Consider the following 16,651-nt stretch of genomic DNA (forward strand, 5'->3'; position numbering starts at 1 on the left):
ACGCTCTTCGCTGCACACAACTGAGGGAGTCCTGCACTTTCTGTCTTTGACAACATGTAAAAAAACTGCGCATAATGCAGAAATGGTATAATGAAATATTCTAGTGGTTTTGAAACCGTGACTTTAACAAACCGCGGTATACCTTGAAACCAATTATCGTCCCATGCCTAGTATATAGATCCTTGCACACTGAGTGCAAGGATCTGAGCCAAATACAAGTCTACCTGATCTCACACACACACACACACACACACACACACACACACACACACACACACACACACACCTGTTTACTGTACAAACCAAAAATGTTACTGTTTGCATTACTAGTACAAATCTTTTTCTATGCTCAAGTACAAACAGAAAATTGTAAACATAAAACATCATATCACTTTAAACTTACACTGACTATCCATATTAGCAATATAAACAACACAGCTATAAGGCTGGACAATGGATTAAACTATGTGGGTGCTGTGATTCACTTTTAAAAGTAAAAAAATAAAAAAAACAGCAAAACTGAAGCAGTCTGTGAGAAGGACACACAATGTTTCAATCTCTGTCAATCACTCTGATATGCAATTAAAATGAGTGCTTTCTGTCACTGTCTTTAATCACTTCTATGCAGAACTGTATGGGAGTTAATGCCACATGCACTGTAATATTAAGTTCTATATTGAAAGCTAAATTTTCAAATGAAAATAGCAATAACGTGATGGTTTTATAAAGTATGCGTATAATGTGTTAAGGGCTTTCGCTGAAGGGAACAGCTGTGGTGTGATGAGTGCTGAATGCAGCGGAAACTTTACAGAAGATTGGAAACCGATTGCTCTCCCATGACTTTTTGTAAACTGTATTTAAGACAAAGAACTGCACAGATGTAGATATTATAACAATCTATCGATAAACACACACCTTGTCCTCTCCTCTGCGCCACCGCAGTCTGTGGATTGAAGAACGCGCAGAAAGATGGGGAGGAGCCGAAGTCTGCTGCCGTTTCAAATTTAAAGGAGGAAGAATCGCAAGATTTTTAGGGGGGCTGAGCAGAAATGTAGGGGTGCTAAAGCCCCCCTAAAAATGGCCTAGCAACGCCCATGACGATGACAAGCCAGAATGAAAACGAGCCGAAATGAAATAGGAGTAACGAGGCTATTTTTAAAATGTAAGGAGTAGAAAGTACAGATAATTGCGTGAAAATGTAAGGAGTAGAAGTAAAAAGATGGCTGAAAAATAATTACTCCAGTAAAGTATAGATACCCAAAATTTCTACTTAAGTAAGGTAACAAAGTATTTGTCCTTCATTACTTGACACCTCTGTATATTGATAGATACATTTTTGTATAAAAAACTAGGCCCCCCAAATATATAAATTTTTCTTTGTAATGTCTGTTCAACTGTTATTGTTTTATTTATGTTAAAATATTCAGAACATGCATCAATTTTTTGCATACTCACAGCTAAGCCATGGGTGTCCAGTGGGTGACGGCAGCCAGATGAAAATCCCAGAGCAGACCTGAAAGAGAAAAAGAGAAGAGTTAGTAGTAGTTCACGCAAAGTTGTGTTGCACGGAGCTGTGGTGAGATCTGTAAAACGCTGCTGGCTGAATAAACGAAAGAACCCAAAAATCAATCACGCTTGTTGCCTTCTTCAAGTGTGTTACAGTAGGCTACTGTTTTGCTCATTTTATGGCAACGGATTCATTAACATGCATCGGACTCAGTGTTCTGTGCGTGACACATTTTTAGGATTACGAATACGAAAAAACGCATATGAAAATTTCGGACTCAGTGTGCAGAGACCTTAAAACACAAAAAAGCTCTGCTTCCTTTACTGGAGTCTGATATTCTGGTTACTGTCAATAGTCCAGAGTTTTGTGACATTATTTAGCTTACTTTGCTATAATTTGGTTAAATCGCAATCCGATTTTATTCTATATCCCTTAGTAAGCATATCTTTTGTCCTCAGTATTCAGAGAACAGACATAGTCTACATATGCCACAGTATTATTGAAGTGAAAGGAACATCATAACTGTAATTTACACAACTGTTCAAAAGTCAGTAGGATATTTTGCATCTTATACTCACCACAGCTATATTTATTGTAAAAAAAAATTAAAAACGCATTAAATCTATAACATTGTGAAATATTACAATTCAAGAGAACTGTTTTTTTTAAATTGGATATGTTACAATTGTAATTTATGGCTATGATCTGCAGCTGTATTTCCAGCATCGTTACTCCAGTCTTCAGTGTCACATGATCCTTCAGAAATCATAATAATATACTGATTTACTGCTCAAGAAACATTTCTGATTATTATCAAAACAGATGATAAACATTTTAGTGTAAACTGATTTAGTTTTTCAGGATTCATTGTTAAATAGATTCCAGACCTTTAAATGGTAGTACAATACTGTTCAAAAGTTTGCAGTCAGTGAGGTTTAAGACATTTTTATACAGCAAGGAAGCATTAAATTGATGAGAAGTGAGAGTAAATATTTTTGTTTCAAATAGACACTGTTCATTTTAAACTTTGTTCATCAAGGAATCCTAAAAAATAAAAATAAAAATAACACACAAAACAAAATACAAATCAGAAATATTTTCCTGAGCAGCAAATCAGCATATTAGAATGATTTAGTAAAACTGAAGAGTAATGAGGCCGAAAATCCAGCTCTGATCACAAAAACAAAATACATTTTAACATCACTCGCTCATGTTTGGATGTCAAAACCTTCTAAAATAACTTTAATAAAGAAGTGTAACAGATGCATCGTGATACATGCAAATATGTAATGAATAAATGCATATGAAGTGATTTACTGATCTTTCTCAGCTTAATGTTACCTGTTTCCCACATCTCTGTCAGCAGCTTCCTTCAGAAGAACTCTTGAACATTATCTTGCAGCTGGTACTCCTGAAACCACAAAACTACTTTCATCAATAATAGTTTGCCATAAAATATCAAATCACATTTAATTAGATTCAGTTAATTCAGGCTCCTTTAATTGAAGTCACTGATTAACAGGAAAGTTACAGCCCATATTTTAGGCTAAATAAATGTGTCTAATTCCAGTAACCGATTGATAAAAACCTTTCCAAAGCTATTAAAGCTTCCCATCTACACATAAACATGTGATAAAGTCAAAACTTTGATCAATCAGAGCTCAATATACAGAGTTAGCATACCTTGTCTGAAAACAGCTGAGATGCTAACGGACTTTCTCGAAGACACTAAACCGTCTTTATGACCTAAATATTCAACAAAAGCATAATTACTAGCAAGAAAAGTGTCAGGAACAGTTAATGTAATATTTGTGTGATTTTAGGGACTAAACTCACCTGAAAACAGCAGCGAGAGACGGAGTGTTGCAGCTGTCAGTTGGAGAGTTGTGCCCGTTTCCATGGTAACTCCTGCCCTGGACGTCAATCAAAACACGTCACAGTCACGCAGCATTTAAATAAACATAAACAACTAAAAAAAAATTAATTTATAAAATTTTGAATTTTAATCGTTTTGTAGCTCATTCATACATCGGTGTAAACGGGAAACCGCACGTGACAGTGGAGCAAAGTAGCACTTTTATTTTATTATATTTTTTTATTTTATTGTTATTTTTATGAGATTTTGTACTGTTGTTTTTATGATCATTCAAACTATTTATTTAATTTAAAAACGTGCTTGCAGTATTTTTATACTGAACAATAATAATTAGGTAATTATAACTCTCACTATTTTATCAGATTCATTTTAACTGTAAAACATCCATTTAAAATACAAACCCGATTCCAAAAAAGTTGGGACACTGTACAAATTGTGAATAAAAACAGAATGCAATGATGTGGAAGTTTCAAATTTCAATATTTTATTCAGAATACAACATAGATGACATATCAAATGTTTAAACTGAGAAAATGTATCATTTTAAGGGAAAAATACGTTTATTTTAAATTTCATGGCATCAACACATCTCAAAAAAGTTGGGACAAGGCCATGTTTACCACTGTGTGGCATCCCCTCTTCTTTTTATAACAGTCTGCAAACGTCTGGAGACTGAGGAGACAAGTTGCTCAAGTTTAGGAATAGGAATGTTGTCCCATTCTTGTCTAATACAGGCTTCTAGTTGCTCAACTGTCTTAGGTCTTCTTTGTTGCATCTTCCTCTTTATGATGTGCCAAATGTTTTCTATGGGTGAAAGATCTGGACTGCAGGCTGGCCATTTCAGTACCCGGATCCTCCTTCTATGCAGCCATGATGTTGTAATTGATGCAGTATGTGGTCTGGCGTTGTCATGTTGGAAAATGCAAGGTCTTCCCTGAAAGAGACAGCGTCTGGATGGGAGCATATGTTGTTCTAGAACTTGGATATACCTTTCAGCATTGATGGTGCCTTTCCAGATGTGTAAGCTGCCCATGCCACACACACTCATGCAACCCCATACCATCAGAGATGCAGGCTTCTGAACTGAGCGCTGACAACAACTCGGGTTGTCCTTGTCCTCTTTAGTCCGGATGACATGGCGTCCCAATTTTCCAAAAAGAACTTCAAATTGTGATTCGTCTGACCACAGAACAGTTTTCCACTTTGCCACAGTCCATTTTAAATAAACCGTGGCCAGAGAAAACGCCTGCGCTTCTGGATCATGTTTAGATATGGCTTCTTTTTTGACCTATAGAGTTTTAGCCGGCAACGGCGAATGGCACGGTGGATTGTGTTCACCGACAATGTTTTCTGGAAGTATTCCTGAGCCCATGTTGTGATTTCCATTACAGTAGCATTCCTGTATGTGATGCAGTGCCGTCTAAGGGCCCGAAGATCACAGGCATCCAGTATGGTTTTCCGGCCTTGACCCTTACGCACAGAGATTGTTCCAGATTCTCTGAATCTTTGGATGATATTATGCACTGTAGATGATGATAACTTCAAACTCGTTGCAATTTTTCTCTGAGAAACTCCTTTCTGATATTGTCATGGGTCAATAAGCGAGGAAGCAGTAGCGAGTGAGAACAAGAGCTTTATTCCAAGCCAGAGAGTACAACACAGATGAGAACAGGATGATTGTGAGTGACGCAGGACCCTCGATGGACAACACAGATGAATGGAAGTGATGAGAGAAATCCGTGGGTGCAGAGTGAATCCGGAACATAGAACACCGACAGGAACGGGAAACTTGTGACCACACAGGAAGACATCAAACAACGATCTGGCAAAGGAGAGAGAAACTGGTGAATCTTTAAAGGTGCGTGAATGAGCTGCAGCTGGCACTGCAAACGAGGCTCAGCTGAGCGCTGATCAGTGGTGATGCCTCGGTCACGCCCACACACACATCAACACACACGCACATGACAATAACACGGGACGAGAAGGAAGCAATTAATTAGTGAACCGTGACAGTACCCCTCTCCTAAAAACGCCTCCTGGCGTTCCCAGGTTCACCTACCTGTCGATTGTAATCATCGATAAGAGAGTGATCTAGTATGTCTCTAGCAGGTACCCAACTTCTCTCCTCCGGACCGTAACCCTCCCAGTCCACCAAGTACTGAAATCCGCGTCCCCTCCGTCTTGAGTCCAGAATACAATTTACCGAAAATGTGGGCTCCCCATCTACGAGACGCGGCGGGGGGGGGACCGGGGCTGGCGGATTTATAGTAGAATGAAACACGGGTTTAATTTTGGATACGTGAAAGACAGGATGAATCCTCCTGTACACTGGAGGAAGGTTGAGGCGAACTGCCAACGGACTAATGATCTTGGTGACAGTGAACGGGCCAATAAATTTGGGAGCAAGCTTATTAGAAACGGAGCGGAGAGGAATGTTCTTGGTTGAAAGCCACACTTTTTGACCCACGACATAAACGGAAGGCTTAGACCGGTGGCGATCGGCTTTAGCCTTGGTGCGCGCCCCCACTTGGAGTAGAGTCTCACGGGCTCTAGTCCAAGTGCGGTGACACCTCTGGACAAAGGCGTGGGCGGAGGGGACCGCGACTTCGGATTCCAGACTGGGAAAAATTGGTGGCTGGTAACCTAAACTACATTCAAACGGAGATAGGCCCGTGGACGACACTGGTAACGCATTGTGGGCGTACTCCACCATAGACAGTTGCTGACTCCAAGAGGAAGGATTCTTGGAGACCAAACATTGCAACGCCCTTTCCAAATCTTGGTTGGCTCTCTCGGTTTGGCCATTGCTCTGGGGATAAAACCCTGAGGACAGACTAAAGGCCATTGCACACTGAGTCCGAATTTTTCGTCCGAAATTTTCGCACGTTGAAAAATAAATACGACCTCACGTTTTGTCAATCACGTTTGCACACTGCCTCCGAAATTTTCGTCCGTCAAAAAAAAATTCGGATCGGGTTCGATTTTTTGCGTTATTCGCATCCGTATAAAGCATTTTGAGATGCTTTGAGAAGGTGTTTTGACAATTCAGAGCCACCGTACAAGCGAAAGCCAAAATCCAAAATAGTGTCAGACAAATGAATACACTTCGTCTTGCAGCACAGCGCACTTTATGACAAACAAATTGCGGAATACAGAATATAAAGAACTGCTGTAGCCTATTTTTTATGCCTGGCGCGCACCTTTCCGATGCCGCAATTCGGTGTGTGTGTGTGTGTGTCTGTGTGTGTGTGTGTGTGTGTGTGTCTGTGTGTGTGTGTCTCTATACCTCAGACAGTCTCTGTTCAGGATAAATTGGTTCACGGAAATTGGTGGTCTTTTTAATATGTGGATTCAGTATCACTAGCAAAGTATCAAACTGAGGCACTGACATCCTGAAATAAACTTTGAATCTCTCGAGATAATCCCGCAGCTTTTTGATAAGGAGGTGGAACCTTCCTCTCTGCGCAATTTAAGGATTGGATGGACCCAATATTTCCTTTTTCTTTTTCTTTTTTTAAAAAGAGAGAGGACAACAAAATCATCCTCACTACTTAAAGACATTTTGTATAGTTTTGCGATTTTTTTCGCAACGGATTAATTAAAACGCATCGGACTCAGTGTGCAAGGTCTCTGTGCGTGACGAATTTTTAAGATTGCGAATGCAAAAAAACGCATGCGAAAATTTCGGACTCAGTGTGCAGAGACCTTAACAGTCGCTCCCAGTAATTTACAAAACTCTCGCCACAATTTGGACACAAACTGGGGTCCCCTGTCGGAAACCACGTCCACCGGGAGGCCATGTAAGCGAAAGATGTGGTTTACGACTGTCAACGCTGTCTCCTTGGCTGAGGGTAATTTGGGCAAGGGGATGAAATGGGCCGCCTTCGAGAACCGGTCCACCACGGTCAAAACGACCGTGTTGCCCTGAGAGGGCGGGAGGGCGGTAATAAAATCTAGCGTGTTATGCGACCAGGGTCTCGAATGGACGGGCAGCGGTTGAAGTAGCCCATCTGGGGGTCGATTGGAAGTCTTACCAGTGGCACAAACCGAGCAAGCCAAAACAAAACTGTGAACGTCGCGAGCCATACGTGGCCACCAGAATCGTTGCTTAACCAAAGAATTGGTGCGATTGACTCCTGGATGACAAGCCACGTTGGAACAATGCCCCCACTGAATAACGTCTGACCGTAAACCCTCAGGCACAAATAACCGATTCGGTGGGCAACCGGGCGGAGGCGTTACCCCTTCTAAGGCCACCTTGACCTTCGACTCGACCTCCCATGTGAGAGCGGAGACAAAAGCGTCTCAGGTAAAATGCACTCGGGAGTAGACGGGCGTTCGGAATGGTCAAAAATGCGCGATAAAGAGTCGGGTTTGATGTTCTTGGAACCCGGGCGGTACGAGAGAGAAAAATCAAAACGACCGAAAAAAAGTACCCACCGAGCCTGCCTGGGGTTCAATCTTTTGGCAGTTCTAATATATTCTAGGTTCTTGTGATCGATCCAGACAATAAAAGGTACCCCCGACCCTTCCAACCAGTGACGCCACTCCTCCAACGCTAGCTTGACTGCCAACAACTCCCTGTTACCAATGTCGTAATTACATTCGGCCGGTGATAAACGATGGGATAAAAACGTGCAGGGATGTATCTTGTCGTCTGTGGAAGAACGCTGGGATAACACTGCGCCTACCCCCACCTCTGACGCGTCGACCTCCACCACAAACTGACGTGAGGAATCAGGGGCTATGAGGATGGGGGCTTGAAACAAAGCGGCCTTTCAGTTTGGTAAACACAGCCTCAGCTGTGTTAGACCACCTGAACGTAGTTCTGGGGGAGGTCAAGGCAGTCAGAGGCGCGGCTAGTTGGCTGAAGTTGCGAATAAAACGCCAGTAGAAGTTGGCGAACCCCAGAGACCTCTGTAGGGCCTTATGGAAATCTGGACTTGGCCACTCCACCACAGCCTTAACCTTTTCAGGATCCATGCGCACTCCCTCAGACGAAATTATGTACCCTAAAAAAGGAACAGACTGTGCATGAAAAGCGCATTTCTCCGCCTTGACAAAAAGCCCATTCTCTAGCAACCTCTGAAGCACTCGCCGGACGTGCTGCACATGTTCCTGGAGAGAAGAAGAAAAAATCAATATGTCATCCAGGTAGACATATATGAACTGATCTACCATATCTCGCAGCACGTCATTGACAAGTGCCTGGAAGACCACCGGGGAGTTAGACAGCCCGAAGGGCATAACCAAATATTCAAAGTGCCCTCTGGGGGTGTTAAAAGCAGTCTTCCACTCATCCCCCCTCCTTATGCGGACCAAATGATAAGCATTACATAAATCCAATTTTGTGAAAATAGACACTCCCTGCAACCTCTCGAAAGCTGAAGACATCAACGGCAAAGGATAAGTATTCTTAACCGTGATGTTGTTCAACCCCCGGTAATCAATGCAAGGACGCAGAGACCCGTCCTTCTTCCCCACAAAAAAGAACCCCGCCCCTGCAGGAGAAGAGGAAGGGCGGATGAACTTAGATGCTAGAGAATCAGAAATATATTTCTCCATAGCCTCCCTCTCTGGAACAGAAAGCGAATATAACTTGCCCTTAGGCGGAGACGTACCTGGCAGTAAATCTATGGCACAGTCGTAAGGACGATGCGGAGGAAGAGAAGCTGCTCGAGACTTACTGAACACTTCCCTCAGGTCCTGGTACTCTGCGGGCACATTAGACAAATCCACCGCCTCCTCCAGAAAAACAGAAACAGAAATCGACGGACAGGCAGACACAAGACAGGACTCATAACAACTCTTGCTCCAAGCTACAATGGATCTCTGGTGCCAGTCTATTTTAGGATTGTGACGGATGAGCCAGGGGTGACCGAGGACAACAGGTGCAAGGGGAGAGTCCATGATCAAGAAGGAGATGGTTTCAGTGTGATTGCCTGACTTGATGAGGGTGACGGGTCCAGAGGTAAAGGAAATGGTAGGTAATACATGACCGTTGAGGGCGTGGACGTAAATCTTGTGTGTGAGTGGTTTGATGGGGATCTGAAGTTTAAGTGCGAATGTGTAGTCCAAGAAATTACCTTCCGCCCCAGAGTCCAGTAGTGCCTGACAGTCCCGTGAGTGTGTTGTCCATCTCAGTCTTACCGGAAGGAGAGTCGATGATGGTGATGAAGTCTTCTCGGCGGAGATTTCACCCGATAGTAGCCTCACAGTTACTATCGGGCTTGGCCTTTTACTGGGCAGTTGTTAAGGTAATGTCCCGCCCCTCCACAGTATAGGCAGAGGCTCTGGGATCTCCGCCTTTCCTTCTCATCCCGGGAAAGCTGAGCCCGCCCTACCTGCATGGGTTCGTGATCGTAGGTGGGGCTGACCACGTCCCCGTCGCTGAACCGCTGACTCGCCGCTCCTCCAGGGGCTCGGCTGGCAGGGGCGCGTTGTTCCACTCTATTGAGTCGTGCGTCAACCCTTAGTGCCAGCTCAACGAGCCCATTGAGTGTAGTGGGGAGGTCCAGGACGTATATCTCCTTTTGGGTGCGGTCAGCCAGCCCTAAAAACTCCGGAACTCGATGGAATAGTCCGATACTGATCTCTCACCCTGGCGGAGATCGGCGAATATACTGGCCGCCTACCTCCCGGCGACGGCACGATCAGAGGCGCGCACGCAATAAATGAAGATGAAACAAACCCACGAAGTTATGATTTCTGTTATCACTCCTTGCTTAATCCTGGCTTAATATTACAAATTAAGACTTGTTTTGATTTATATAATTTCTGTATTTTAATAAATTCTGCATTAAACAAATTTCAGGACTCTGTATAGTTCATTACACACACACTCACACACACACACACACACACACACACACACACACACACACTCTCTATCTCTCACTCTCTCTCTCTCACACACACACACACACACACACACACTCTCACACTCTCTCTCTCTCACACACACACACTCACACACACACACACACACACACACACTCTCTCTCTCTCTCTCTCTCTCTCACACACACACACACATACACACACACACTCACACACTCTCTCTCTCTCACACACACACACTCACACACACACACACACACACACACACTCACACACACACACACTCACACACACACACACACACACACACACACACACACACACAGACACACACACACACACACACAGACACACACACACACACAAACACACACACACACACACACACTCACACACACACACGGAAACGTTTTCAATGGAAAGATAGTTTTACAGGGTTATATATAATAAAAAAAAAACTAAAATTACAATTAACCATTGTTCTCTATAAGTAATTTTAGGTTATTTAATAATAACCACCATGCGACGTTCTGTGAACGTTATTTTATGGTAAAAAAAAAAAACAAACTAAAAAGAACATTTTCCTAACGTTAGTATGTGGTTCCCAAAAAAATAACCAAACAGGAACCGTTCTGTGTTTGCTGGGACAGCTCACTACCAGTTGCAAAAGACACTATAACAGTCTGTCAGGCAATTACATTTTTCATAAATTTATTTCTTAAATTATCCTCTGACTGTGTTCTGGCCCGATATCTAGCGGCGAATTTGTTTCTTTTTTTGGCCCTGATGCCAAACTTACTTGTCGACCCCTGCTGGAAACAATGTATTTCTTTAATTTATTTTGTAAGAATATTTTTAACAACTCAATTAAAGATTGAAGACATGATATTATGTTATATACTTGGAGAAATATGTATTAGATTTGATTGCTATAATAACAGCAGAGATTGTGTATGCTGTGATGTTTCTGCAGAATGCACCAAGAGAGAAGTCAATCTGGTGTTTCTCTTTGATGGATCCAGCAGTATGAAATCAGTCGAGTTTGATATGAACAAAGGCTTCATTAACGATGTCATGACAAATCTTTCAAACTCATCCATAAAGGTAAACCAATCCATCTGCTATATAAATATGTAAATATTAAACATGTGAAAATGAGTGTGTAAAAGTGTACAGTACAAATACTGTAGTGTGTACTGAGGTGTGAACATGACGTCTAATGCTGATAATGATGTTGTTTGTCATCTTTCTGTGTGTCAGTTTGCTGCTGTCCAGTTTTCATCAGAAACACAAACTGTGTTCGACTTCAACGATTATCAGAACGGCTCTGCTGAAGAGAAGCTCATGAAAGAGAAACACATGAAATCTCTCACAAACACACACAAAGCAATCAACTATGTTCTGTGAGTGAAACTCTCACATGATTACTGATCACTCAATTTACACTTTAAGAGAAAAAAAGTCTAGAAATTATCATGAATGACAATTAAATTTGGTTCATGCTGTAGTTTGCTCTTTTTTGTGGGACTGTTACAGTGTTGTTGTTGTTGTTTTTTTCCAATGGTTAGGATGCATTTCTGAATGCTTAGGTCATGTTTTACTCTATTCACACGTGAAGCACATCAGCAGTCTATGAGGGCTAAACGGAGAATCATTGCTTTGACACAAAACTCATTCAGTGACTATATCTTTCAAATTACATCAATTATTTTCTCTCACAAACACCAACAAAACTCGATATACCTACAGGCCAGTTTGCACGTGTTTATATACTTTTTATTTTTTTTACAAAACTCAAAATGAATGTGAATAGGACAGAAGTTTGCTACACTTCAACAGTAATACCATACTGAAATAACTTTAGAATAAAAACCAAAACTATCAAAGCAATTTGACATAATTGAACACCTGCACAAATGTTAGTTTTTCAATTCCATTATCATCTGTACAAAAGGGGAAAACGTAGGAATAATTCTGTACTGTAATGTAAACATGGAGCATATACTACAGTGAATTATAAACATTAGAGACTGATTCTGAAAGCTGTTGATATGTTATAATATCTGATATATCATATCACCAGAAAGAATCTGCTGAATAACGTGTCGTCTGGAGCCAATCTCAACGCTCAGAAAGCTCTGGTGATCATCACAGATGGAGACCCCAGTGATAACGATGGTAATAATGTCCTCAAGAGATGTGAAGAGCAGAATATCCTCCGTTACATCATCGGGGTGAGTTTCCTTAACGCTTGAGCATGTGATTTACACTGTATGTTCAGATAGTTTAGTGACTTAGTGTTGCTAGACATACAGAAATGACACACTTCACACTGTTGTTCAGGTGGGAAGGGTTAATTTAACCACACTCAGTCAGCTGGCATCAGACCCAAAACACAACAACACCTTCTACATTGATAAGTACGACGGACTCAAAGGACTTCTTGACAACCTGCAAAAAAAGATCTACAACATTGAAGGTAATATGCAAATGTAAGGGAAATGGATGTTTTCAAATTGAAGCAGCTAATGAAGAATCCACTGATGATTGTGAGAGTTTTCCTTCTGCATTTCCAGGTCAAAGGACCCTTACAGAACAAGAAATATATGAGAATATACGGCAAGATATAATGCAGGGCTTAGTTCTCCAGCACCGTGCCGTTTGGCTGCATAAAAAAAAGATAGTCCTACATTTAAACTTGTTGATATCACATTCAAGTTCATGAGTTCACCTACCACTTCACTCTCAACCAAACTAACATTACTAGCCATCAGAAGCTTTTGCTCTTATAAACACGAGACGCGCATTAAAGCAGAGGAATGGAGACGAAGCGGCTGCGTCTCGCATTGGTCAAAGATGTCTAGAGCCATATTTACATAGAAAAGCTATTAGAAAAGCAGCAGAGCTTTGTAAAGAGCTCAAAATAATCACGTCATCTCCACAAGAAATATGATTGCCAGAACAAATTTGCTGGTAGTTCGAAAAGGATTTTAATTTACCAATAAAGACTGTGTGAGGGGCTAAACTCTTCCTCTGCAGATGCATCTGGAAACACTGGGCGTTATCTCACTAGATTTGTAATTTCACTAATCTTGTAATTTGTAATTTAAAACATTAATAAACCTGTGCCGTAAATCATTTATTAACCTGAACTATTTCTAATTATGAAATTGATTGTACATCGCAATTTCAAAATACAAGTTTCTGACTTTGCATGTGGCCAAACATTAAAATTAAATGGATTTAAACGTTGTTGAATCACATGAAATATCACCAGGCCGTTGGCGCCCTCTGCAGGTATTTGTTATAATATGGGCACATTACATGCATTTTAACAGTGAAACCATGTAATTAACAATACAACTATGTAATTACTTGGTTTTGATACTTTATTCGAGCCAGTTATTATTGCCTCACATTAGTTTATATATAAATATAGTCATATTAAAGCCTGTTTTTCAGCTCATCATTTTCCAAGTGTATCCCAGACAGCAAACAGTGTCAGCCCAGATCCGGCCCACATCTGTCCCGCATGGATTTCACACGGGCCACATCTGGGCCAACACTATGTTGCTGTCTGGGATGATACAGATTTCTTTCTTCAGGTCAATCATATATTCATGAAAAAAACATCAGTTTGAACAAGAAAAGAAGTAACTTTGAGTCATTGCGTTTGTTGCTTGTGCAGGACTTTATTTGTACCATTTTGTTTTATTAGTTTATTTATCAGGTACTTTCAAGGAAAATCTTTGTCAAATGCTTTTTTGTTGTTGTTGTCGTTGTTTGTTCGTCAAATAACTCTGTGTATGTGTCCACCCGCACAACCCCCCAAACCTCGGAAAAAAGTTCAGGTCAGGATTTTGCTTTAACCCCTGATAATGTGATATATTACATAATACATTTCCACATATAACTAGTACTTATAGTTTTTTCAATATATAGCAATATATGCATTGACAATATATGGTTATATATTGATACATACAAATATATTTAGAAATGAAATAAATCTAATATTCATAACGTTTGATCCTTTGAGTATGTATTACACATAAGATGTTCCCATATAAATGTGACTTTATGTACACACACACACACATACACACATTCACTGAATGAGTTAAAGAAGATTTCTAGTTCCCAGCATGCTTTGCTTCTGACTGTTAAAAGAGAGTAAAAATGTTAAAACAATTCCGTATGTATTATTCAATAAATTGTAATATTTTTACACAATATATTATTCTGTATAATTTCTAATATACCTTATGTCATTTAATATTGTCACGGATCTGCCTGCTTTTCACCAGTCACATCACTCACGCACCTGTTTCTACCTGCCACTGATCACGCTCACCTGCTCCTCATCATGTCCCTCGTTATCTCCTCCTATAAGGACACACACCGCCAAACACTCGACGTCCGGTCTCGTTAATGCAAAGAGGACTGCTAAAGCTTCTACAGCCTTAGTCACCGCATCTTCCCGTGTACTTATCCGCTATTGAGCTTACCTGCTCTCCCTGCTCCTAGGAACTCCAGTGAGTCTGCTCCAGTGATCCCCGTGTGTCTGCTCCAGCGATCTCCGTGTGTCTGCTCCTTGTCTGCGGTGTGTGTCTCCTCCGATCTTCCGTGTTCTCCGCTGCTCCTGTGGAATCAAAGTTTCAAGTTCAAGCTCCGTCGTTTCATTCAAGAATTGCCAAGTCGTTCACTCACCTGCTATCTCCGTCATCTGCTCATCTGTTGATTAATAAATATCTCATATCTCATGGGGGAAGTCGTGGCCTAATGGTTAGAGAGTCGGACTTGTAATCCAAAGGTTGCGGGTTCGAGTCTCGGGCCGGCAGGGATTGTAGGTGGGGGGAGTGAATGTCCAACGCTCTCTCCACCCTCAATACCACGACTGAGGTGCCCTTGAGCAAGGCACCGAACCCCCAACTGCTCCCCGGGTGCTGCAGCATAAATGGCTGCCCACTGCTCACGGTGTGTGTTCACGGTGTGTGTGTGTTCACTGCTTTGTGTGTGCACGTTGGATGGGTTAAATGCAGAGCACGAATTCTGAGTATGGGTCACCATACTTGGCAGTATGTCACTTGTTCCCTGGATGATCAAGATCTCAAGACCCTGTTCCGGCTCGAGATCATATTCAATCGTCCCATGAAGCTTCCAGACACCTCCAATCTAAATTGGAAGGAAACGTCATCCGGTGTCTGGAGTTTCTTCGATCCCGAGTCGGAGAGCCTCCCGAGATCGTCCCTGATGATAGCTGCAGCCCACATCCCCTGGTTATCCCGCGAGCCCGAAAATGGGTTTCAAACAGCGCCGATCTGAGAGCGGAAGTACGAGACCCACCTATAACATCAGTTCGATCGGCGCTGAAGTCTGCTTCCCGTCCCCTGTGCTTGGCTCCGAGGTCACAGCCACTCCTCATCCCAGAAACTAGGACCGTGGCTTCTCCAGGCCCGTTACCACCATCCGCGGCTCTCCCGTGTCCGCCGCCGTCAGCGGTAAACCCAAGCTTTCCGCCGTTCGTGGCCAGCCGAGAATACGCGCCGCCAGAGAATCCCCGAGACTCCGTGCTTACCGAGCGCTCCCTTGAATCCGCGCTGCAAGAGCACCCCCGAGAATCCACACTGCCTGAGCGCTGCAGAGAATTCACGCTTCCCAAATCCCGAGAATCCAGTTCTGAAGCCTCGGCCAGGAGTGCCGATGCCGAATCCAGTTCCCAGACCACGGCCAGGAGTGCCGATCCCGAACCTCGAGAATCCAGTTCTCAAGCCATGGCCAGGAGTGCCGACCCCGAACCCCGAGAATCCAGTTCCCAGGCTACGGCCAGGAGTGCCGATCCCAAACCCCAAGCATCCAGTTCTCAAGTCACGGCCAGGAGTGCCGATCCCGAAGCCCGAGAATGCAGTTCTCAGCCCACGGCCAGAAGCGCCGGTTCCGAACCCCGAGAATCCAGTTCTCAAACCACGGCCAGGAGTGCCGATCCCGAAACCCGAGAACCCAGTTCCCAGACCACGGCCAGGAGTGCTGATCCCGAATTCCGAGAATCCAGCTCTCCAGAGCCCCTGCTGGTCCCGTCCTACTCTTCTGCGTCTCCGCTGGTTCTTGCCAGCTCTCCTTCGTCTCCGCTGGTTCAGTCCAGCTCCGCGCCTCCCGTGCACCCTCAAATGTCCGCGCTGCAAGAGCGCCCCCAAGAGTCCGCTCCTCCAGAGCTTCCCACAGAGCCTGCTCCTCCAGAGCTTCCCACAGAGCCCGCTCCTCCAGAGCTTCCCACAGAGCCCGCTCCTCCAGAGCTTCCCACATAGCCCGATCCTCCTGAGCCTCCCAAAAGACCCGCTCCTCCCGAGCGTCCTCAAGTGCCTGCTCCTCCAGAGCGCCCCACAGAGCCCGCTCCTCCAGAGCACCCCACAGAGCCCGCTCCTCCAGCC

The 16,651-nt window shown here is 43.1% G+C and overlaps 1 protein-coding gene across 1 annotated transcript in view; it reads left to right on the forward strand.

Annotated features, from left to right (window-relative positions):
- LOC306872871 (integrin alpha-L-like) overlaps window positions 1–16,651 on the forward strand; it is a 94,663-nt gene that overhangs the window by 55,772 nt on the left and 22,240 nt on the right. The window contains exons 6-9 of the mRNA XM_079421757.1: window positions 11,197–11,327; window positions 11,484–11,626; window positions 12,307–12,457; window positions 12,567–12,702. Of these exons, the coding sequence (XP_079277883.1) occupies window positions 11,197–11,327; window positions 11,484–11,626; window positions 12,307–12,457; window positions 12,567–12,702 (561 nt within the window). The remainder of the gene's footprint in view (window positions 1–11,196; window positions 11,328–11,483; window positions 11,627–12,306; window positions 12,458–12,566; window positions 12,703–16,651) is intronic.

This window comes from Barbus barbus, assembly GCF_936440315.1.
Source record: "Barbus barbus genome assembly, chromosome: 7".
In the NCBI taxonomy this organism is placed as follows: Eukaryota; Metazoa; Chordata; class Actinopteri; order Cypriniformes; family Cyprinidae; genus Barbus; species Barbus barbus.